The following is a 26,862-nucleotide window of genomic DNA, read 5'->3' on the forward strand; positions in this document are numbered from 1 at the left end:
CCATTCAATCTTTAACCAATAATTTATTGAGCACCTACTTTTATGCTAGGCACTCATTAATATATTGAGAATATATTAGTCAACCAAATAGAATATAAACTCAACAAGGAAAAATTTCTAACAGGGGAAGCCTGACAGTAAACAAATAAATTATAGTGTCTTGTTAGAAGACATGTGCTACAGAGAAAAATAACCAGAGAAATAAAATAGGGAGTTTGTGGGGGCAGATTAGCCATTTCACGTGGGGAGAGGAGACTGTCATACAATGAGAATTATCTAGAAGTTGACAGTGACTTGATAGCAAGATAGGGAGGCTCCCAACCAACTAGCTGCCCAGGGAAGTAGGCCAACTCCAAGAGCTCACTGAATAGGTTTTCCCTGCCTAGGGAGTCTAAACCCAAGCCACAGTATCTGCATCATGAGTATAGACCATAAAAGAAAAATGTGAATCGCAAGGCAGGACAAGGGCCTATCAGCAGATGGAGATATTTCTAGAACTCGGCAATACCAGTCAGATGGAGCTCTGGAACATAAATCAGGAGGAGAGAACCAGGAAGGATCTTAGGGGGAAAGAAACAGAACCCTAGTTTCTAGACCCTATGAGCAGCCAACCCACCAGAAATTGAGCCTAAGGCATTTGGTGCTTCCCATTTTGGATGGGGTTCAAGTACACAGGGGAGAAAGGATGCTAAAACTGGGAGGCATGATTGGTTTAAAAGACTAGCCAGGGAGCAACCTCTGCTCAGGTCTCAAGAAGCTGTGATGAGGCTGTTTTTTATTGCTCTGTTCAGAGCAGAAAATGAATCTATTCCCTTTTGAATGTCATTTTCAATGAACCAGATTGTTACAGAACTGGAACAGATGACTAGCCCAGGATCCTAGAGCTTACCCTAATTATCAAGGGGAATGTTACTGAATCGTATGAGACTTTATTGATCCTTTTCTGAGGATCCTCCCCAGAACCAGTACTTAGAAGCTGGGCTCAAAAGGTCTCTAGCACTTCACAGTTTAGCCAATGCAAATTCTTGGCACTTAATTGCCATAAATCCATGTTCCTCACCCTCACCACTATTGACACTTCAGCCCATATAATTATTTTTTGTATAGGAGTAGAGTACTGTCCTTTGTGCACTGTAGGGTGTTTAGCAGCATCTTTGACCTCCACAAACCAGATGCCAAAAGCACCTCCTCCTCCACTAGTATCAATCAAAATGTCCTCAATCATTGCAAAATGTCCCCTGGGAACAAGATCACCTTTAGTTAAGAACTACTGATAAATATTTTAAGAAAACAAGTTTAGTTTAAAGATTTTCCCAAAAGTTCTTAATATTTTTGCTCTGCAAAATAGTTCATAACAAAATTATGCACAGTGAGGTGCCAAAGTACTATCTGAACTTCTAAAATGACTTTCAACTGTTAGTAAAGGGTAGTTTCAAAGCTTTCTATAATAATAATAAAACAATGTGTATTTTAGAAACTACTTAAATTATTACATTAGAACATAGTAAAAGTGACTGGAAATGCATCAAACAGAGGGCAACAGCATTATACTAGTGTCTTTTAACCACTAACATGGCTGGCAGCCCCCTGGCATGGTGGTGGTAGGGCCATGCAAGTCTCGAGGTGGGAATGGGGTTGGACTCAGATTGCCAGCTTCAGCATTAGAAAATTATAAACACAGAATCAGAAAGGGCATATTTGAGGAATTATGGAAGCACTCTGAAAATGCACACTTTGATATTCCTGTTTTTAGATTGCTTGGTAGGTACCTCTTGTCTGTCTCCACATTTGGTTTGTATCCAGGGCATACTTTCTAGACTCCTGTGCATCCACATTCTCCATATATTTTAAAGTTATCATTGCTTCTGGCAAATTTTTAGGGGTTTTCTTCTCTACCAATCAGAGTTTGAACCCACGCTACCTAACAAAATTAAGGAGCAGATACTTGGAAACTAACAGGTGTGACAGACATTTAAGAGGGAAAACAGCAAAGAGCTATTCTGCAAAAGTGCAAAGAAAGGAGACATTCTTCTTGAGTTAAAACTATGTTAAGAAATCATGTAATTTTATGCTTTGGGGGCAGAAGAAGTACATCTTTTATTTGGTTATCAGGGCATTTAAAAAAACAGCTGATCCCATTGTAAACGGTGCTTTATTAATGCAAAGGATGAATAACAAATGATGTTAAATGTTTGTCTTAAGTGTTGAGAATGATGTTTTCTTAACTCTTTCATCAGTTTTTGGAAATAATTTTATGACTAATTTATAACTAGTTCTTTCAATTGTAATAGTAACTATTATCTACTTATAGCTTATAATTTATGAGTTGTTTTTATCAGTTTCCCATGATCTGAATAAGAACTTTGTAAAGTAGGTACCACTTAAAACCCATTTTGGGAGGAAAAGTCAAAGTAACAGGCATGTTCCTACAATTTACAGTGAGTGACCATGAAACAGAAAAATCAGCAGACTAGAACTTTTTATGATTTAGATTCTTAGGCAGAAATTTCAAGTTCAAGGTCAGCCTTAGCAATTTAGGGAGGCCCTATTTCAAATTTTTTTTTAAAGGGCTGAGGATGTGACTCAGTAATTAAGCGCTCCTGAGTTCAATCCTAGTAAATAAAAATAAAAGATTCAGAGGACAACACAGTAATAAAAACAAGTTACCCTTCCACCTTGGTTCCACAGATGGGGAAGGGATTCTCCCCTTTGCACACCTAAGAATGAAAGATAGAGTCTAAGGAAACTATCAGTGTGGAAGCTGCAATCCTAGCTATTGCAAAGTTTCACAAGCTTCACAGGTTTGTGGCCCACTTAAATAAGTAACATGGAATCTGCTCAGTAGCCTTGCTTTGGAAAAGAATCTCACATCTCTCAGTGAACTTCCAGTGCTATATCCAGGAGCCATCGTGAAAAGTGAGCTATTACCTGAATTTGAACATTTCTAGAGGTCAAAACCCACTGCATAGTCCCATCTCTGGGACTCCATAGATATTCCACTGCACTGGTTAGAAGGGTTTAAACCCAACTTGGCCCAATGAAGTGACTGTCACCTAAGTCTGACAGGTTCCCTGAATTGTAGGAGAGGCATTGTGACACAAAAGGGAACAAAGGACATCACCCTGGAGAGCCAGGTGATATAGTGCTTGCTTGCCCTTTGAAACTAAGGATGTGGCCAGTGATGTGTGAACTCCTGCTTGTGCCAGGACTAAAGGCAGATATACCCATGCTGCTTCCAATACACCTCCCTCCTGTACCGTTTTCTGGCTCCTGATACTAACAGGATAGTAAGAAAACATCATGGTTTTACTGCTGCCCTGCCTGTAGGGGCATGCTGAGGTAGCCTTGAGCAACACCCTTTCTCTAGGGATTGCCCTGCCCCTGGGCACACAAAGCTGTGGAGGCTGACATCTCACACCTGGAGTACTGCCATAGAAGCTGCAGAGAGGGACACCACAGTTCCTGTTGCCACCCAACCTATGCATTTTCCACTTTGAGTCACTGCAGTGATGTCAGGACTAGGTGTGAGTGACACAGAGTGGGTGCTGAATATTTCTGCCACTATCTTTCCTTGCACAGTGTCTGGGCCTATCCCACTGACTGGTTAAAGGACAAGTGCTTCAGACCCCTCAGCACTGCTGATGCTGCTGGTACCAGAAGGCCTTCTTAGTTGCAAAGCTAGCATGTGGGTACCTGTGGCACCTCTATCACCCAATAGGTGCCAGGCACTTCTTTAAGAACAGCCACACAGGGAGCAACCCCATACGCATTGCTGTCTATACCACCTGCCTGCACTGCTAAGAACTGCTAGAATATTCCCACTCTTGCATAGACCTCAGAAACCATAAGTCTGACTCCAATATGATAATGAACTTTGCCCAAATTCACTAATCATAGCCAAGGAAGCGACAGGGAAACTACATCATGGCGCCCAGCTAGAATTAAAGTCAACATTACATAACAAACTAACATCCCAAGACACATCTTCAGGAGAAAGCTGTTTACTAAGAAGGCCATCCCATAAAAGTCAGAGATTTCTGATCCACCAAATGTGCAAATCTCAATGTAGCAATACAAGAAATATGAAAGAACATCATAAATAATTTAAAAGAATGATTATTAAAAAGCTTAATGAGATCAATGAGAATACAGATAATCAGCTAAATGAACTTAGGAAGAAAATTCAGGATATAAATGGGAAATTCAGCAAAAAGAGATTTGGAAAGAGAACCAAATATAAATCTTGGAAATTAAATCAATCAAAAAAATATACTGTAGGGGTAGGGGTTGTGGCTCAGTAGAAGAGCACTCACCTAGCATGTGTGAGGCACTGTATTCAATCCTGAGCACCACATAAAAAAAACAATAAAGGTATTATGTCCAACTACAACTAAAAAAATTTTATAATATATTATATATATATATATATAATTTGTCCCAACAACAAACGTTTTAAACAAGCAGAAGAAACAATATATGAAGACAGGTTTTAAAAATAATATCATATTCAGACCAAAAAAAAAAAGAAAGAAAGAAAAAAAGTTGAGAGCACTTAAATATCTTCATTTTGAATACCTGAAGGTGAGAAGATAAAGGTTAAGGGCATAGAAAACCTATTCACTGAAATAATAGCAGAAAACTTCCCTAATTTAGGTAGATTATGAACAACTTTGTATAGGAGGCTTATAGAACCCCAAATAGACATGACCAGAAAAGATCTTCCCCATAGCATATCATAGGCAAACTATCAAAAGTATAAGACAGAGAAAGAATTTTAAACTCTGCAAAAGAAAAGCACCAAGTTACATTCAAGAGCATTCCCACTATACTAACAAAAAAATTCTTAGTGGAAAAACTACAAGGCTTGAAGGAAATGGAATGATGTATTTCAAGTCCTGAAAGAAAAATATTGCTGACTAAGGTTGCTGTACCCACCGAGGCTATACTTAAGAAATGAAGAAGAAATAAAGACCTTCCAGGATTAGCAAAGACTGAGGCAATTCATCACCACCAGGCCAGCCTTACAAAAGATGCTTGAAGCCTATATTCAGAAGTAAAGAAAAAGATAACTATTATCATGAAAGCATGTGTAAGTATAAATCCCACTAGAAGAATCATTATTCAAAAAGAAAAGAAACAAATGCTATCAATGTGGTAAATCATCAAACCATAAAGATGAACAGAAAGAAAATAACCAAGAATATTTCAAACAACTGGAAGAAAATCACCAAAATGATAAGAATAATTATCTTGTGTGTAAACAAACTAAATTCTCCAATTAAAAGACATAGACTAGCTGAATGGATTTAAAAAACAAAAACAACAATGTGCTGCCTGCAAGAAACTCACTTCACAAGGAAAGGTAAACAGATAAAGTGAAAGGATGGAAAGTGATATTCTAAACAAATTAAAAAAATATAAGTTAAGCAGGAATAGTTACACTTGTATTTGGCAAAATAGAGTTTAAGACAAAAACTATAAAAGAGACAAAAAAGGTCACTATATAATAACCAAGGAATCCATTCAACAGGACAATGTAACAATTATAAATCTGTATACACCTAATATAACAGCACACAATTTAAAAAAAAAAAAACATGTACTATTAGACCAAAAGGGAGACATAGATCTCAATACAATACTGGTGGGAGATTTTAGCACATACTTTCATCAATGAGCAGATTATCCAGATCAAAAAAAGAAAGAAACATCAGATTTAAACTGAACTATAGATCAAATAGACTTGACAGACATTTACAGAATATTCCCTCCAACAACTGCAGACTATGTTCTTTTCATCCATACATGGAACTTATGCCTCAAAACATTCTTAAAGGATTCAAAAAAAATTGAAAATTGAAATCTTATCCTGTATCTTTTCTGATCACATGGGATAGAAACAAAAATTAAGATCAAAATAATCTTAGAAGTTATACATGTGCATGGAGATAACACATTCTTGAATGAACAATGGAGTCATCAAGGAAGTCAGAAGAGAAATTTAAAAATTTATTGGAACAAATGAAAATGGCAGCAACATATCCAAATTTATGGAATATAACAAAAGCAGTACTAAGAGGGAAGTTTATAGCAAAGAATGCCTTACATTTTAAAAAATGAGAAAGATTTCAAATAAATAACCTAATGATGCAATGTTTTAGCAAAGCAAGAACAAATCAAACCCAAAATTGGTAGAAGAAATAATAGAATGGAAATAAATTAGGTGTAGACTAGAAGAAATAGTACAAAAGATCAATGAAACAAAAAAGAAATGGCTCTTTGAGAAGATAAAATTGGCAAACCTTTAGCTAGACAAACCAAGAAAAAAAAGAGACGGCGCACATAAATAAAGTTTGTGATTAAAAAGACGACATTACAAGCAATACCACAAAAATACAAACTATCACTAGGAATTATTCTGAAAAACTATGTTAATAAATTGGAGAATATAAAAGACATAGAAAAAATTTTGGACACACATGACCTATCGAAACTGCACCACAAAGACATAGAAAACCTGAATAGAGAAATAACAAGTAATGAGATTGAATCATAACAAAAATTTCCTAAGAAAGATGGGACTAGAAGAATTCATTGCCAAAGTTTATTTAAACTTTAAATCTATGGAATAGTTTCTTAAAAGGGAAGAAACCCTTCTGAACTCATTCTATGAGGCCAGCATTACCTTGTTACAAAAACTTGTAAAGAAAACTACAGACACAGATGCAAAAATTCTCAACAAAATTCTAGCAAATTGAATCCAAGAGTACATCAAAAGGATCATTCAACACGATAAAGTTCATTTTCATTCCAGGGATGCAAAAATGGTTCAACATATGAAAAATCAATAAACCTAATTACATCAACAGAATGAAAGAGAAAAATCATATGATTATCTCAATAAACACAGAAAATGGCATTTGATAAAATTCAATATCCCTTTAAGTAAAGGCCCTGAACAAAGTAGGTATAGATGGATCATACCTCAACATAATAAGGCTATGCATGACAAACCTACAGTCAACATCATACTGAATAAGGAAAAGCTGAAAACTTGTCCTAATATTAGGAACAAGATAAGCGCATGCACTCTCATCACTCTGGTTCAATATTGTACTAGAGGTTTTATCCAACACAATTAGGCAAAATAAAGAAGCAAAAGGCATACAAATAGGGGAGGCTTCAAATGATCCTTTATATATTATTTAATACATAGAAAAAGCCTAAAGTCTCCACTAAAAGACTATTAAAGCCAATTAAAAAAATCAATAACGTATCAGGATACAGAATCAATGGGCAAAAAGCTGTATGTTTTCTATACACCAATAACAAAGAAAGAAATCATGAAAGCAAGCCCATTCACCATAGCCACACAAAAAATAAAATACCTAGGAATAAAAAACAAGAAAGTAAAAGACTTCTATAATGAAAAATACAAAACACTAATGAAATAAATTTTTGAAGAACCCCAACAGACAGACAGACAGACACACACACACACACACACACACACACACACACACAGAGAGAGAGAGAGAGAGAGAGAGAGAGAGAGAGACTTTCCATGTTGATGGATTGGGAAAAAATTAATGTTGTTAAAATAATCCCTAATAGTGGTAGCGTGGTGCATACCTGTAATCCCAGCAGGAAAATTGAAAGTTCAAGGTCAGCCTCTGCAACTTAACAAGACCTTGTCTCAAATTAAAAAATAAAAAAAGGATCAGGGATATGGCTCATTGGTAAAGCATCCCTGGGTTCAATTCTCAGCACCAGAAAAAAAAATTTAAATGTCCATACTACCCAAAGATATAGATTCAACATAGTCCCTATTAAAATGCTACTAATGAAATGGAACAAATTATGTTATGTGAATATATAATATGTAACAATGAAGCCCAATATTATGTATAATTATAATGCCTCAATTAAAAAATACAAAAATATGAATGAGATTCTTCATAGAACTAGAAAAACATGATACTAAAATTCATATGAAAGTACAAAAATCCCCAAATATTACTCAGCTTTAAAGAAGGGTGAAATTATGACATTTGCCAGTAAATGGATGGAGTTGAGAATATCATGCTAAGTGAAATAAGCCAATCCAAAGAAACCAAAGGCCAAATGTTCTCTCTAATATGCAGATGCTAATTCACAATAAGGTGGGAGGCACTAGAGAATAGTATTACCTATAGATAGAGGGAAGTGATGGGAGGGGAGGGAAGAGGATGTAGGGATAGGAAAGATAGTAGATAGTAGAATTAAACAGACATTATTCCTTTATGTTTATATGTGACTACATGACCAATATAATTCTGCAACCTGTACACTGAGTAAAATAAGAAATTTTATCCCATCCGTGTACGATATATCAAAGTGTGTAAATGCATTCTACTGCAATCTATAACTAATTAAAATAAATTTTTAAAAAATTTTAAAATAGATCTAAGACCTAAATGTAAAACTTGGAAATACTAGGAGAAAACACTTCAAGACACTAGTATAGGGAATGATTTTCTGAACAGGACCCCCAAAGCATAGAAACAAACAATAATTGCCACATGGGATCATATCAAACTAAGAATCTGCTTTCTAGCAAAGGAAACAGAATGAAGAGACAGCCTGTAGAATGGGAGAAAATATTTGCCAATTATTCACCTGATAGAGGATTAATATTCAGAATACAGAAGGAAAAAACAAGTAATCAAGTTTAACCCAGATAAGGACTTCTCAAAATAGGAAAACAAATAGCCAACAAACACATGAAAAAATGCTCAGTATCATTAGCCATAAGAGAAATGCAAATCAAAACCCAGTTAGAATGTCTGTTGTCAAAAAACAACTAACAAATATTACGTGAAAAAAAAGGGGGCTCACTTCACTATTGGTGGGAATGTAAATTAGCACCGCCATTATGGAGAACAGTATGGTGCTTCCTTAAAAAACTAAAAAAATATCTATCATATGACCCAGCTAATCCCATTTTTATATTGGGTTAGCTTTTCATCAGTATGACCAAAATACCTTACAATAACAATTTAGAAGAGGAAATATTTTGGGGGGCTTATGGTTTCAGGTTTAGTCCATGGTCAGCTGGCTCCAAAACAGAAACATCATGGTGGAAGGGCATGTGAAGGAAAGCTGCTCAGCTCGTGGCAGCCAGGAAGGGTGGGGGGAAGGGGCCATGGACAAGATAAACTCTTCCAGGGGATACCCCTAGTGACCTACTCCTCCAACTAGGGACTACCTCCCAGTAGTCCACAGTGCATCAGTGAAGTAATCCATTAAGTAGATTAAACCACCAATGATGTTAGAGCCCTCCGGAACCAGTCATTGCCTAAAAGCCCCACCTCTGAACCCTGTTGCATTGGGAACCATGCTTTCAATACGTAAGCTTTTGTGGAACATTAAAGATCCAAACTGTAATGTATGTGTGTGTGTGCACACGTGTACATCTTCAAAGGAAATGAAATCAACATACCAAAGAGATACCTGCCTGCCCATGTTTAGTGTGGCAGTATTCACAATAGCTAAGAAATCAGCCCAGGTGTGCCTACTAAGAGATGAGTGGATGAAAAAAATGTGATATCTATGTATATGATGGAATATTATTCCACCATAAAAAGTGAAATCCTGTCAGTTGCAGTAAAATGTTTGGAACTAGATATCATTATATTAAGTGGAAAAAGCCAGTTAAGATTATGGACTCCAGATCCTTCTAACCTTATACTTAACTACAGGACTGATTTTGGCCAATTGAGCTCTCTGCCTTAGTTTCCATATCTGTGCAATGTGGAAATAGCAATAGTGTCCATTTCTTGTAGGTGTGGTACAGATTAGGTAAACTGATAATGCAAGGCACTTGGAATAATATCTAGTACATACACAGCGCTCGGCTATCGTTGTTACCTTTATGATAAAGATGATCACCTAGTACCCATAACAGTCTAATTTAGACATCTTATCAGCTCAGAATGTCCTTAAAAGGAAATAAGATGAACATGGCAACTGCAGAAGAATTTTCTTCATTAGGGATGGAAGTAGAGACCATCATGTTAAGTGAAATAAGTCAAAGTAAGAAGGTTAAGAGTTGTATGTTTTCTCTCATGTGTGAAAGTGAGAGAGAAAAAGGAAAACAGAGATGGGGGTGGATCTCCTGAAAAATCAAAGGGAGATCAGTAGAGGAAAGGGACCCAGGGGTGGAAGGTGGGGAAGGAGGGGGAATGTGCTGGGGAGTGAAACTGGCCGAATTATATTATTATATTGTGTGCATGTACAAATATGTAACAATAAATCACATCAATACATACAACTATAATGTACCAATAAAAAAAAATGTGGAAAAATTATCTTCATTAGAAAACTTCCCATGTGAATAAAGCAGGTTAAAAATGGAAGACTGTAACCATCTTTCCTCTTCCTGGTTGGTACTACTGAATTGAGAACACATTGACAAGAACCAAATTAATTTCTCCAATGAAATATTACCACTGAGTTTATTTTTAATGTTTTTGTTAGTGCATTATAGTCATTCATAATAGTGGAGTTCATTGTGACATATTCATGGATTTGCATAACATAACTTGCTCCATTTCAATCCCTAGTATTTCCCTTTTCCCGCCTCCAGATCCCCTTTACTCTATCCTACTGGTATTCCTTCTATTTGTTTTTAAATTGGCACATTGTAATTAGACATAAAAGTAGAATTCATCATGATATATTCTTGCATGTAAATAGCATAATTTGGTCAATTTCATTTCACATTTTCTCCTCCCTCTCCCTTATCCCCTTCTACTGTTTTCTTCTGTCTTCATGAGATACTTTTTAAAAAGAAAATTCCTTATTTCTCTCTACCTTCTTATGAGAGAAAATAGCCAACTCTTGACTTTCAGACCCCAGTTTATTTCACTTAGCATTGTGTACTCCAGTTCCAACCATTTACCAGCAAACGACATAATCGCATTCCTCTTTATCACTAACACTCCATTGTGTATATATAACGCATTTTCATTTTTCTTTTGTTTCCTCTTTCTCTCCCACCCCTATAGTGTTAATTGAATCCAGTATTGCTTTACCACTGAGCTTATTCCTAGTTCTTTTATATATTTTATTTTGAGACAGGGGCTCACTAAGTTCCTGAGACTGGCCTCGAACTTGTGATTCTCCTTTCTCAGCCTACAGCATTGCTAGGATTACAGGCATGCACCATCACACTCAGTTATACCACATTTTCTTTATCCATTTGTCTGTTGATAGGTACTTAAGTTCCTTAGCTTAGCTTTTGTGGATTGTGCAGCTGTCGGTATTGATGCATGTATCACTGAAATATGCTGATTTTAGTTCTTTTTTATAAATACTAAGGAGTAGGATAGTTGGGTCATATGGTGATTCCATTCCTAGGAGTCCCCATACAGCTTTTCCAAAATGGTTGTACTAATTTTCAATCTCACCAATAATTTTTGAGGGTACCTTTTCCCCCATGTTCTCACTAACCATTATCGTTATTTGCATTCTTGATGATTGTCATTCTACCTGGAGTGGGATAAAATCTCACTGTAGTTTTGATTTGCATCTCCATGATTTCTAAGGATGCTGAATATTTTTTTTTCATATAATATAAAACAGAGACAAATCCACATACAATCATTTGATCCTTGATACAGTTGCCAAAAATATACCTAGGAGGAAAGATAGCCTTTTTAACAATAGGTGCTAGGAAAACTGAATATCCATATGTAGGAGAATGAAACTAGATCCCTATCTCTCACTTTGCACAAAAGTCAACTCAAAGTGGATCAAAGAGGGGCTGGGGCTCAGTGGTAGCATGCCTGCCTAGCACATGTGAGGCACTGGGTTCGACTCTCAGCACCACATAAAAGATAAACAAATAAAGGTATTGTGTCCATTTATAACTAAAAATATTTTTTAAAGTGGATCAAAGACCTAGGAATTAGACCAGACACATTGCAATTGCTAGAAGAAAACATAAGGTCAAAACTATAACATATTGACACAGATACTGATGATTTCCTGAATAAAACTCCTAAAGCTCAAGAAATAAAGCCAAGAATCAATAAGCGGAATGGCATCAAATTTAAAAGTTTCTGCACAGCAAAGGAAACAAGAGTGTGAAGAGAGAGCTTATAGGATGGGAGAAAAAATTTACTAGCTACTCTTCTGACAGGGAATTAATGTCCAGAATATATAAAGAACTCAAAAAACTTCACACTCAAAAAAACACAATAAATTGGCAAATGAACTAAACAGATGTTTCTCCACTGGATCTTTCAATGTAGCAAAAGGAAAAGCAAAGAAAAGTGCATCCATTTGTAATGGTGATTTGATGGAAAAAGTCATCTAGACTTAAGAGCTAGTGGCTGCCTGACTGCAGTTTGAGAAAACAGAACATAGGAATTCCTGAGGGGTTCCTGCACACCCTTGTAAATGGTGATGGCAAATCAGTGCATTTACTTGCATGTTTTCATATGGAGTAAGATATTCCATCCTTTTCCCCACCAAAACAAAGGCCAGAAATTCATTTGAGGGTAATTATCTTTGTTTTATGGGCATCATGGTAGAAAAGCTATCAACATAATCATCATCATCATCATCATAATGGTTAACTTTTTTCTTTTCTTTCTTTCTTTTTTTTTTTTTTTAATGGTACTGAGATGGAACCCATGGCCTGGTCTACCACTGAGCTACACCCCAGCCATAATGGTTAATTTTTTAAATGAGAATATTCAAATATTCTCAATATCATATAATAGTTCTTTATATTTTATTGCATCGTTTTAATATAAACAAACAAAAGAATACTCCTCTTTTAACAATTTTTGACAAGAGGTTGAGAACATACTTATATGGAGAAAGGGGTGAGGCAGGCAGGGGTGGCACAAGGGGCAGTTCAGACCAAGGAGCTGCTGGTGGAGCAGTTGAGAGCTACTGAAGTAGAAATGTCCATTCCCTCCCTTTTGAAAGACAGATGCAGAGGATACTGTTACTGACTTAACCCAGAGTATCCTTTTACTTTTGATAATGATATCATTATATTTATCTTTTGTATTCCTTAATTTTAGTATCCTTTTACTGTTCAAAATGTTCCATGTAGGTTTCTCCACATGAAAATGTATAGGAGCTGTATTTTCGTGAGCCCATGTGCTAATATTTAAAATGACAACATTGGCAACTTCTCAGAATCAGAAACAGGAACATTTCTCTCTAGGATGTGAGTGTCTAAGTAAAACCATACCTGTTTTTCCCAGGTTCATCATGCCTTCCTGATTCTTTGTGTTTCACAAATGTTTTTAACAAGTGGTGTTTACTGTATCTATCATGGGTCTTCATAGTCTAATTTAAGATTCTGGGTTTTTTGGGTGTTTTTTTTTTTTTCCCATTCTTGCTACATTGAAAACAGAGAAGGGTTTGGTTTCCAAATTGTAATTTACAAGTTTTCCAATTCATGAGACACTTCTAAAGTCCCAGTTTTCAATTATTCTCTTGGCTTTCTAGGTATCCAGCACTAAGCTGGATTTCATGAAGTTTATAGGAAAGACGCGGTCACGGTAACTTACATGTTCATTAGCTTGATAGCCACCCTACATCCTATAGAATCAGAGACATGAGACACCAACATGAGTTAAAAATATGGATAAGTACCTATGCTCATTTATTCTCTTCACCTGTTAGTCTGATGTTTCTTCGGCTCATTTTTTGGACTCACAATAACCTATTAAATTATCACTATGTGCCATGTCTAATTATGAGAATGTCTAGTATGTGCCAAGTTTGATGCAAAATTAAAGGCATTCCATGCTCTTATAAAGTTTGAATATTCTACAATTTTAATGGGTGAAATGGACATTATTGGATAATCATACCAAGGTAAAGGCTGACTAAAACAAGGAATACAAAAGTGTAACGATATCATACTAGTCCAAAGTAGTATTTTTCCCAAGACCCCATCTGTTACCTTTTTGTTACCAAAAGAACTATCAAAAACAATTATTTTGAGTATCATGGTTTCAAAGATCTCAGCTCATAGCTGGCCAACTCCACTAGTCTGGACCCAAAGTGAGGCAGAACATCGAGGCGGATTTCAGTGTTTGGAGGAGCAAGCAAATGATAGAGGAAAGCAGTTCAGGACAGGGAAATCCAGAAATAGAGAAAGTGTTCCACTCTTAGGGACAAAATATGTACCCCAAAGGCATGCTCCCATGACTTCCCTCCTCCAGCCACACCCTACCTGCCTACAGTCACCACCCAGTCCATTCAGTTAACGCATGGATTAGGTTAAGCCCTTACAACTCAATCATTTCACCTCTAAACTTTCTTGCTTTGTCTCACACTTGAGTGTTGGGGAGATACCTCATACCTAACCCATAATACCATGTGATATGTGATTGTCCATTTTTCCCTATACATTTTACACATTCAGCGTTCACCAACAGAGTGGGATTCATCTCCAGAGCTGCAGCTTGAGAGCGGGTTATGGTGCAGATCATGGAGTTAACAGGCCATTGGAGCTCCTCTGCCCCAGAGGGCCGCCTTCTCCTCTTGCCCTAACCTCGTTTCCAGTGCACTGTATCCATGGATGCGAGGCCCTTCCTCTCAGACACAAGGTTCCATTGCCTAGTCGTTGTCTCTAAAAACAATTTGAAGAATTAGAGAGAAAAGGAGATGATTCATGGGTAAATTCAAAGAGCAGAACTCATCCAATGGAGAGATGACAGCCTTGTTATCTGAGCAACTCAATTCCTGGATCTGAGTCAGGGGATCAGATGATAGGGGAAAAAAGAATTCTCTCTCTAGATTTTCTCCTGTGGTCCCAGTCTTCTGAGCAACTTTAGTTTCTACATTATGTATGTGAGTATTGTGATAAAGTAGGATAGACACACAAAGAGAGTCAGAGACAGAGACAGACAGGGTGCGATTTAACCTCCTCCATATGTAGTTTCTTGTGGGGCAAACCCCTCTCTGATTTTCCCTGCACATTGGCATCAGTCCTGGCTCTGAATGTTGTTACGAGTTTCCATTTTTTTTTTTTTTTTGCTGTCATCATGTATATTTTAGTGAACAATTGAGAGATGATCCATCAGAGGCTGTCAGCAAAGAGCAATTTTAACTGAAAAATTACACATGTATAATTTAGCACAGAGTGTTCAGTCTTTAGTTTGGAGGCTCTGTCTAAGGTCACAGGATCCTTGGGGCAAGAAGGAATGCAGTCCCTCCCCGCTGACTATCACTCTGTACTTGGGTCTGGGCTTTCTGAGGAAGCCTGAGCAGAGAGCAAGAGTCCTTTTGGCACCTGCAGACTGGTTACATACCTCGTCCAGGTCTGAAGGCATCCTGGCATGAGCACTCATACCTTTTGCCAGCACAGTGATCTGTGGCTTTGAAGATCCTCATCACACCTGTTGCCAGAATATGTCACTGTTTCTACCTCATTCTATCAGGACCAGAGCTGGAGCCCTGTGCTGATTGCATAGCCAGAACCAGGTCACAGAGTCTCACTTCCCGTTCTAAACTACTAGTGATCGAAGGTCCTAACTTGTCCAAATTCATCCTAACTGAAATCAGATGGAGTCCAGGTAAAGCCCTAGAACAAACCGGGAGACTTTTGAACACCTTCCTCTTTCTTTGTCCTCTGGCTTACCAAGCACATGTCAGTTCAGTTCTTTGAGGCCACAAGGAAGAGACAGGCTCTGGTTTCCTCGGATGATTCCTGTCACCATGGCAGAGCCTGCAGGTGTCACCAGCAAATGCCAATCTCTTTGTCCTAATTGTAGGCCTCTTCTCAACTGGTTTGACTCCTTTAGCCATTCCTAATTCAGTCACCCTGTGGCTCTGGTGCCAAGCTGAATGTGAAACTTCCCCAAGACATTTGCAGGGCTCTTGAGCGGTATCCTGGGAGGTACAGGCCACCCTTCATCTGCATTTCCAAAATATTATTCTGGAGATTTCTTTCACCCCACCCCTGAGGCTTGATGACAGTATGAGGCCGGGAGCGTGGTTGTGTCCCTTCACTCCTTCAGCCAGATCTGGCCAGCTTCTCTACCTTTTGTGACATCCTCATCTGTATCCACATCTTCCTGTGCTCTGTGGTTGATTTTTAGATGTTCAGGTGTTTTGGCCTCCACACCATGATTCTTCATCTTCCAAGCCAAGATTTCAGTGTTTAGAGGAGAAGCAAAGCAGTAATAAATATCATGAGAACATGGCTTTGGCAAGTCAAAATTGCTTGACTTTCAGACTTTTTTGTCTGCTATAATTAAATGCAGAAATCCATTCTGATATGCAATCAGCTCTCCTGCAAGGAGGACACTATTGATGGAATAGAGCCATGGTGGGGGGGGGGGTAATAGAAATGAAAATGGGTTCAAATTTTAAAAATACATGATCTCAATTTTAGACATGAAGCTAGGATACATAGATATTTTGATACCATCTCCTTCAAATCATACCTTGCAGTACAGGACAACATAAATGGCATTTCACCAGACTCTCAGGACAAAAGGAGCTATTTTTAGCTTCTCAGGCTTGTAAAAATACAAGTCAGGGTAAATAGCAGAGGGTGGCTTAAGTTCCTTGACAAAATCCCTGAGTGACTTGATGCTGTCTGTAAATCACCACAGCTGGTCACCTGTCATTGGAGTGGCTCAAGCCAAGCAGGTGGGCTCCCCAGGCTGCTACAACCTCCTTCTAAGGACAGATCAAATGCACCAGAATAAAATTTGGGGGAAACAGATGTTAAACCATCAGGAGAAGCAGACTTAATCCACCAGAGGCAGCAGAGAAAAAAAGAGGAAGCAACTCTCAGCAACAATACACAGGACAGTGACATGCAGAGCCAACAGTCGCAGGATCACTGTGACCACAGAGGTGGCACTTCAGATGCTGATCCAAATAGCTGAGAAATCCCCTATATCAGAAAGAGCAGACCAGTCCTAATTGGAGACACTTCTGACAAAGAAAATGCCACAGGAAAATGCTGTCACCTTCCCTTTTTCAAATCATAAATTATCCTCGTTTCCTGGAAAAGTATGTCTAGACAGACTTATTGCCCCTTGAAAAAGCCAGAGACTTGGTCTTTGAGATTCTTGCTTGGAAATGTAAAAAAAAAAAAAAAAAAAAAAAAAAAAAAAAATTCCAATGATTCAGACTTCTAGAACCTGGGGGTGAAAACTGCCATGCGTGATCAATGGATGCCTGCCCACAGAGGTCAGACCATGTGAGTGTGAGCCAGCTGAAGCTATTAAGAGCCAGTTCTCATTGTGATAAAGCACATTCTGGCAAAGCCACAGAAAGGAAAATTATAGCAATCAATACAGATCAAAATGAAAACCGGATGAAGATTTCAGCCAAATTGTTCTTCCCTTCTGCTATAATAGATTAACTTTTTGGTGCTGAAATCAGCACAATTTGCAGATTCAGGACATTCGATATGGAAATCAAAATTGGGTAGAAATTTAATTGAAACTCAAGCAGACCCTTGACACAAGGGTTAACACTGTCTCTCACACTTGACAACTTTTAAGTTGCATTTGAAACATTGTCTTCAGGCTTTATAAAGCCTCTTGATATATTTAACAGATAATCTAGAGATGTACTGAAATCTAGAGATGTACTGAACAGACTTTGAAATAATTCACAGCAAAGTGTCCTATGAAAAATTCTCTTAGACATACAAACAGCCAACAAGTATATGGAGAAATGCACAACATTACTAATCATGATAGAAAAGCAAGTCAGAACCACAGTGAGATATCACCCCACCTCAGTGAGAATGGCTATTAGCAAAAAGACAAAAGAGAACAAGTGCTAGTGAGGACAAGGGAGAAGGGGAACTCTGCCTACAGTTAGTGGGATTGTAACTTAGAGCTGCCATTATGGAAAACAATACAAAGTTTCTTTGTCAGCAATCCTACTTTCGGTATATATGTCCAAACAAAATGAAAGCAGCATGTCAAAGGCACATCTGCATGCCGTGTTCATTGTACCACAATTCACAGTAGTCAAGAAATGGAAACAACCTAAGTGTACAACAACTGATGAATGGATAAAGAATATGTGGTATAGATACACTGTGGAATACTATCAGTCATGAATAGGGAATTAAGTCCTGTCATTTATGAAAACGTGGATGAACCTGGAGATCATTATGTTAATTGAAATAAGCCAGCACTCAAGGACAAGAACTGCATTATCTCCTTCATACGTAGAATTTTTAAAAATATAATGTTCTTATAGAAGTTGAGAGTAGAATAGTGGTTGCCAAAAGAAGGTGAGACCTAGGGCAAGGGAGGAACAGGAAGAGGGTAAGTTACAGTTATAGGAGTGAGAGGTTTTGCTATGCTATCGCACTATGAAAAACAATAATGAACTGAATTTAGCAGACTAGAAGAAGGGAGCTGGAATGTTTTTACCATAAAGAAATGATAAATGTTCAAGGAGGCTGATATGCATGACTGGATTTAAACATTTTACAGTGTACACACGTATCAAAATATCATATGGTACCCCATAAACATGGTCCAATTTTTGTTTCTATGTATTATATACAAATTTAAATTAGGAATAAAAAAAGATAATTCTGTTTATTCATGTTCAAGCTTGTTGAAGTTGATCCTGTGGAATTTACCAGAGAATAGACAAAATCTAGGAAGTACTGCTTACCCACAGGGTTCTCAGCCAAACAAGTCAAGTCCGAATAGTGGCCACTCTGTGATAGGTTACCTTACATGACAACAGAGAATTTGCTGATGTGTGTGATTAAAGAATTTGAGATGGAGAGAATATTCTGGATCAACCAGATGGGCCAACTTTAATCATGAGGGACCCTGTAAGAGGCAGGCAAGAGAGCCAGAGTCAGAGAAGGAGATGAGGCACCGGAAGTAGAAGTTGAAATGATGTGAATGCTGTAAAGAGGCCATAAAATGAGGAAGGGAGGTGGGGGTGGGGGAACTGGAAAGGACAAGGAATGAATTCTACCTTGGAACTTTCACAAGGAACACAGCCTTGCCAACACCTTGTGTTTAGCCTGGTGAAAACCTACTTTGGACTTCTAACTTCTAGACCTTGATGAGAATACCAGGTTGCTGTAAGCCACTCAGTTTGGGGAATTTGTTACAGCAGCAATAAGAAACTAATACAGTCAACAACACCCTTCCTTTAGTCTTATATTTCCTGTTTCCAGCATCAAATAAAACATCCCATTCAATCATGATATTTTCTGTTTTTAAGGACAACTCCCTAAAATCTTTTTCCACTCTCACCTACCATGATATTATAGACAGCCTCTCCTAGAATTATTTGAATTTCCAAATAAGGCCAAGAAGAATGTTTTCTATAGGTAGAGAATTGGTAGGGAGTAACTACTTAAAACTGTACACCACACTGGATATTTTGTATGGAACTTTGTCTTGTCAAATTTAGCCCCTCCATTTTGTAACTAAGGACTCCAGGGTTAAAAAAAAAAAGAAGAAGAAGGTAAACCAAGTACTTTGCGAATGGGTCACCCTAAGTGGCATAGGAGCCCAGGTCTGTGAGACTCTAGAATTTGAATTCTATTGGGTGTGGTACTTATACAAAAAATAAATAAAATGCTAACAGTAGGTTGTTTACCTCTATTTGGAAGAAATGGGGATTTGGGAAATAGGTTGTACTCCCTGGAAAGATGAAGGTAAGGGAAGAATTTGATTCTGGGAGTTCTTAGGATCTTTTTGACAGGTCATCATGGACTCCGACTGCCTCTCTCTTCTCAGGGGCAAAAACCAATCATCAGCATGTGTCACCATTTTTAAAAATTCTTTAAAATTTCTTTTTAGGTGTGTTTGCATTTGGACTTTTTGCTACGGACATTTTTGTAAACGCCGGACAAGTGGTCACTGGGCACCTCACACCATACTTCCTGACAGTGTGTAAGCCGAACTACACCAGTACAGACTGCGGGGTGCACCACCAGTTCATAAACAATGGGAACATTTGTACGGGGGACCTGGAAGTAATAGAAAAGGCTCGGAGATCCTTTCCCTCCAAACATGCTGCTCTGAGCATTTACTCCGCCTTATACGCTACGGTGAGTGTGCAAGTTTTACCATCTCCCCCTAAGCTAGGTTTTTGCTGGTGTCTCTCTCTCTGCCTTCCCTACCCCCATCCTTTTATCACTCTCACTTATAGCGATTTTTATAGAGACTTGTAAAACATGTAGCTATCAGATCAACATCATATGCTACAGGATGCGATATAGTCCCCTGAACCTAATCTTACTCCTAACATCTTAAAAGAACATTCTGACCTCCTAGAGGATATTAGTTCTGGAAAGAAATGTTGATGATCCCCGAGTTACAGCCTCCCATTTTGCAGATGCAGCACCTGGGACCCAGAGAAGAGCCAAGGACACAGAGTCAGAGCTGGGACCCAGACTCCTGACACCAGAGCTAGGACTTTCTCACCACCCCTCACAGCAGTCTTTGCCAAGGCTTTGGTTCCAGAACAGCCCACTTTTCTCAGGCCTGCCTACAGATTGCCAGGTGTGGCCATAAGTGAATGGCTGCCCTAGCAGTGGGCAGGCCCTGCTTCACTTTGCTTCTTCTGACACTATCACTTTACTAGGAGAGATGAGTGATCCTAGAAGGACCCCTAATACTCTAAAGTTCACTTCTCACTGCTCCCCACATCACACCACCTTTTGACTGCCCCACAGGGTTATAACATCTTCTTTATGGTTTTTGCTTTCAAAGATGAAACAACGGTTTTCTCTTTTTTTCCTACTTTTAAAATGTATCTGTTTTGGAAATGCCTTCATTTCACCTTTCTCAAGCCTATGCTTCCTTAGAACCCAGCACCCAGAAGTACAGGGATCAACTCAAAGGTGCACATGGCTGATATCATAAGGTCACTGATGAGTACCATGTGCATTTGCCAGTGGAGGGACAACTGTTGGCCACAACACCCCCTTTCCCTTATCTCAACTTGTTTTCAGGATGTGATTCATCTAGTGATTCTCAGTGAAAGATGGGGTGAGAGAAGGCAGAGGAAAGACCCTTTTCAAACTACCCATTGTTCTCAGCCATTCTGGTGTGCCTTGGTCCCATTCCCAAGGGCAGGCACCCATCTCCCTGCACCCCCATCAAGTAGCTACAGGAAGCACATTCTGACTCCTGGGGAATATTGTTTCTTCCACCACCCCGGAGTGGAGAAAGAGGCGATTGACTCTTTCTCTGGTCCATGGGGTGAATATTCTCTTTTATACAACCTGGAGCAATTAGTGCCTTTGTGTCCCATTTACAGGGTTTCATCTACGGGATCAACTTGCTAACCACCAACTAAGTCTTAGTTATTCCTTTTAGAGTTACTCTTTAATGAATACATGGTAATAATGATTTCAACTGCCCCCCATGGTAAGGAACCATGAACACAAATAATAAAGAAGCCTTGGTTTATAAAACAGATCAATTGTTGCTTGGTTAGACTTCTTTGATTTATCAAGGAAGGAAAAAAATCCATGCTTTTTTTTTTTTTTAAGAAATCCTTCTGATGCAGTCAGTGTATTTTCCAACTTTCAGAAGATCAATTTGTCCTAAATTATCTAAAACCTAATTTATATAAATCAGTTTACTCTTGTACTTTTTCCTTTATATCAGAATCAAGTCTCATAAAATTTCGATAATGCCATTATAAAAACAAATCTTGTACTTAAACTACTGTCTCATCATCAAATGAGACAACCTTAATTGAGAAACAAAGAAGCAAATATAGTTAGCATGCAAATAGGTGTTGTACTAGCACGTATCTTCAAGGATGCAGATAATCTAGTCCAACTCATGCCTCATAAATGGACTATAATCAGAAACCTGATACAGGATTCCACAAACATTTTCTGAGTCTGTTGTGTGTTAAGTGTTTTGGGAAATTACTCAAGTTATTGATATGCTAATTACTCAAATTTGATCATTATACAGTGTGTACATGTATTGAAATATCACATTGTACCCCATAAAGGTTCAATTATTGTGTGTCAATTTAAAAAGACAAAAGAAATCACTCAACAATGATTTTTTAGGTACTGCTTAATCCTGTGAATACTATGAATTAATCATAGTTCCATGCTTTTAATAGTTGGTATTCTTTTAGGAAAGATTTATAAAGGATATAATTAGAAAACAATGTAGGAGCATAAGAAATGATATTAAAAATATGAAGATTTTAAGTAATATTTCCCAGTCTCCGATTATAATAATATACATAATTTAACTTTGATATAAGCACAGTTTTTTATTTAATTACTAGTGCATACTGATTATCCCCATTAATGGGTTTCATTGTGATATTTCCATACATGCATATAACACTAGCCAGTTTTAAAGGACACTGGTACAAAGAAACAGAGACTCCAGTCTTGTAGTATTCATAGAAATATTGAACCATCTAAGAAATTAAAAATTTCCACTGTAACATTTCAAAACACATCTGCCTGAACTTATATGTGCTCCAGCTATATACACATACTATAGAATAATTCAAAAAGCATTTTTTAAGCGGTATTAAACGCATCACATTTGTTAAGGATGCATCAAGTATGCCCTCTACTGGTGTCTGGTAGCCATTGCCAAAGGTGATCATTTGAAAGAGGCACATCTTCCTAGCATTAGACAAGTAGGGACACAATTGATAACTGAGTCTTTGAAACCTATGCAGCTTCGCACAAGGATATAATAGGCTTCATCTCAGGTGCCACAAACTGCATCATTCTCTATTTGGTTCAGGTCTTTGCACTTGTAGTAAGTTGTGGCACACAAAGAAAAGTTTATAATGTTTTAAAACACTGGAGTCAATGAGTGAATGGAGCTGATCAGTTATCCCAAGAAATGTGGGGAATCAGCTTCCCGTCACAACTGAAATCTGTTTGTGTGTTGGTGGTTGGGCTGCTCTAATTTAGTCCATCAGCCAGTCAGCTAATTCTTTTGTATTGTTGCCTGAAAGTGAACAGAAGCAGCTAGTTCTGTATGGAACACAAAAGGTAAAATGTACAGTCACTCACCTACCTGATCTCCACCATAAAATTCATTCCCATAGTGGATTTATTTGATATTGGAGATTGTTATCTGGATTTACTAATACCCTCAAATGATTCTGATTCCTTGCATAAAAACCGCATGCTCTGAATCTTGTCATTATTCTGCAGCCATTCCTTATAGCAATATAACTTCTGTTATCATGTCCACTTTAATACAAGAGGTTGATTAAGTACCCTTGTTATCTGCAGCACTAGCTTCCTAGCAACACTTTCTACTAAGGAGCTTTAGTGAAGCTGTTCAAGGGGAAATAGTAAACGTGGCTGCTTTGGGGTGACCCCTGCTTGTGTGGCCGTGCCTACCGGTGCATGCACCAATACAGAGAGGCTGTCTGGTTTCTGTCATTCCCCGATTTCTGTTCCACTCCAGATGTACATCACAAGCACAATCAAGACGAAGAGCAGTCGACTGGCCAAGCCAGTGCTATGCCTCGGGACCCTCTGCACAGCTTTCCTGACCGGCCTCAACCGGGTCTCGGAGTACCGGAACCACTGCTCAGACGTGATCGCAGGCTTCATCCTGGGCACCGCGGTGGCCCTGTTTCTGGTACGTCAGCCTCTTTCTTTCTACCTTGGTCCCCAAGGCTGAGGTCATACTGAGTGGGGTTTTATAAACCTTGCAGTCCAATTCCATGTCCTGACATTTTGGGGTGCAGTTATTCTCCATGTATCATGCATCCTTTTGCTGCAAGAGTGAATTCAAAGTACATTTTTTTTCCCAGAAATATGCTTGACCATTTTCCTTCTGGAGGTCAGGGAGAGTGGTGCTCAAGAAGGATGGCTTACTCTACTTCCTTCACCACTGGTCTTAAATTAGGGATGGGCAGACTGATCATGCGGCACATCTGCAAATCAGTGCTCTTTAAGTGTTTCTTCACATGTTTGGGGGCAGAAGCTAAGTGTTTATAGGGAAAGATGAGAAGAGCTGGTAGAAGTAGGCAACCTCTCCTCCAGCATCCCAGGAAACTGCATCCTGGCCCCAGGAGTCATCATAGTGCATTTATCCTCCTCAGAAATAGGAAACCCTGCAACTATCCACAGCAGTTCCTTTTGGAAGGCCTCTTGTTATTTGAACATGCCCTTGGGCATCTTATTTCCACCACAGTGGCTTCTACATATAATCTTCTGGGAGAGGAATTTTGGTTAACATATTTTTCTCCACATCTTTACATTTGTTTTTTTATTAATTTTTTTATGTATGACAGCAGAATGCATTACAATTCTTATTACACATATAGAGCACAATCTCTCATATCTCTGGTTGAATATTAAGTATATTCATACCATTTCATGTCTTCATACATGGATAATAATGCCCATCACATTCCACCATAATTTCTAACCCCATGCCCCCTCCCTTCCCCCACCACCACTCTGTCCTATCTAGAGTTCGTCTATTCCTCCCATGCTCCCCCTCCCTACTCCACTATAAGAGTCACCTTATATTAGAGAAAACATTCAGCATTTGTTTTGGGGGGATTGGCTAACTTCACTTAGCATTATTTTCTCCAACTCCATCCATTTAGCTGCAAATGCCATGATTTTATTCTCTTTTATTGCTGAGTAATGTGGGACTGCAAATTGGTGCAGCCAATCTGGAAAGCAATATGGAGATTCCTTGGAAAACTGGAAATGGAACCACCATTTGACCCAGCTATCCCTCTTCTCAGTCTATACCCAGCGGATTTTAAAACAGCATACTACAGTGATGCAGCCACATCAATGTTTATCACAGCACAATTCACAATAGCTAAACTGTGGAACCAACCTAGATGCCCTTCAGTAGATGAGTGGATTAAAAAAATGTGGCATATATATCTACATTTTTAATATTTTAATGCCTCAAATAGATGAGGGCTTGGCCACCTGCTCTCCTAGAAAATCTCTTAAGCTGAGTTATTTGGGGAAAGGTGAACTTCTATTCTTTTTTATCGTGTTTTTCTATCCACCCCCCCCCATGGTTTTATTGATGTATAATAAAAGGCTAATAAACTGTCCAATTTGATAAATTTTGGCATACAGATATAGTCATCTCTCTCACTCTTTATTTCCCCTCTTCCCTAGGCAACCATTTACCTTCTGTCATCCTGTTAGTTTGCCTTTTCTAGCATTTCACATAAATGGAATCATATGATGTGTGTTATTTTTCTGGCATCTTACATCCAACAATCATTTTAAGACCTATTCATGTTATAGAATACATCGATAATTTATTCCTTTTTATTGCTATGTAATATTTTATTGCATGGCCATATGTCCATGGAGGTACTGGTTTTTTGTTTTTTGCTTTGCTTTTGTTTTATCTCTAAGGATTTACAATAGACCCAGAAGGATTTACAATGAATCACCAGACCTAGAAACCCACATTCTGCATGAAATAAATCCGTATCATAATCAGAAAGCCTCCCCAAGGAGAAAAGAGCCATCCATTTCAAAGGCCTCCCCCACCACTTCCCTTTCTGCCATTTGCCACCCAAGACCCTTTATGAATGACATCCCCCAAAATTGATTGTACAGTCATATGACATACCTCCTTTTCCTTCCCCAGTATAACAGTGTGCCTGTCTGAGCTTCTAACTCAGTTTCTCAACTCATCTGCTAAGATGCCACAAAAAAAGGCTCACACATTTATTCAGAACCCTGATTTTAGAGCTCTATTATAATTTGAAGTTACTTTGAACAGACTCAGTTTCTTTCTGTAATAACAAAAAAAAAAAAAGTCTCATCTAACATAGTCTGGGTCAAATTACAGAAAAAGTGGTGCTGGAATGATCCCAAGATGCCAATATCTCATAAGAGATAATTCCAGAGGAAATTGTTTTTAGAAGAGGGAAAGAATATAGGTATCTTCAAGAAAAGAAGCCATTCAAAGGGAGATCAATGGAACATACATGAAGACTTGGGCTCAAAAGAAAAGCTAAAACAAACAGTTTTGACATCCATCAGTCCTAGAACCAGCTATTCCCAGCTCAGGTCAAAGAGTATTTCTGACTGTCCCCAGCAATTTTGTGGGGGTCTTTGTAAGATGATATCTGTGAATGCTGCTGTGTTTGCTGGAGCCCCAGACAAATTCTGCACCAACATAAAATTTCTATTCTCAGTATCTTGCAGTCCTGTTTCCTACCACTGAGTTCCTGTCTGGCCTGTTATTACTTTCAAAGTACTTCACAGTTGTTAAAATGTGTATTCTAAGTGACCTTTACCTAAGATCCAGATCTGCTATAGAACTGTGTTGGCATAAGAAGGACCCCCCTTGACTGCATGTGCACAGCTCACAGACACACATGGGGCTAGGAAATGGGAGAGGAGGGATGTCATGGCGGAGACTGGAAACATTCCAAAGAGACTTGGAGATTTGGTGAGGAAACAGAGAGGAACAATAACCGAGAATGGCAGCAGCGCACTGGTGGCACATGCTCAATGTCATTTTACATGTTTGTGTTTCCCATAAGAAAGAATGTGAGGCAAAGGGCAAGGACATTATTAGTTGAGCAATTATTACATACTCTACTCTTACTTTGAGCACATCGAATCATGTGTTCTCGAGCAACCTTAGCAATATTTTTATCCATTTTATAGAGGAGGAAGTGAGGTTCAAAGTCAAACTTGCCCAATAACCACCCAACCAATAAGCCATGAATCTGACCTGGGTCACTCAACTCCAGGACTCCCTTCTTCCATTCCCCAAGCAGAGGAAGTTTAAGAAAAACTGGAGATTGAGCTGGAGGTAAGCCAGATAAAGAACGTTTATGTAAATGGTCTGAAGGGTGACAGGAAAAATTCAAAAA

At 38.4% G+C, this 26,862-nt stretch overlaps 1 protein-coding gene across 1 annotated transcript in view; it reads left to right on the forward strand.

Annotated features, from left to right (window-relative positions):
- Positions 1 to 26,862, forward strand: part of Plppr1 (phospholipid phosphatase related 1) — a 142,328-nt gene that overhangs the window by 110,155 nt on the left and 5,311 nt on the right. The window contains exons 4-5 of the mRNA XM_026379676.2: positions 19,827 to 20,077; positions 23,445 to 23,621. Of these exons, the coding sequence (XP_026235461.1) occupies positions 19,827 to 20,077; positions 23,445 to 23,621 (428 nt within the window). The remainder of the gene's footprint in view (positions 1 to 19,826; positions 20,078 to 23,444; positions 23,622 to 26,862) is intronic.

Source organism: Urocitellus parryii, chromosome 4, assembly GCF_045843805.1.
Source record: "Urocitellus parryii isolate mUroPar1 chromosome 4, mUroPar1.hap1, whole genome shotgun sequence".
Classification (NCBI taxonomy): Eukaryota; Metazoa; Chordata; class Mammalia; order Rodentia; family Sciuridae; genus Urocitellus; species Urocitellus parryii.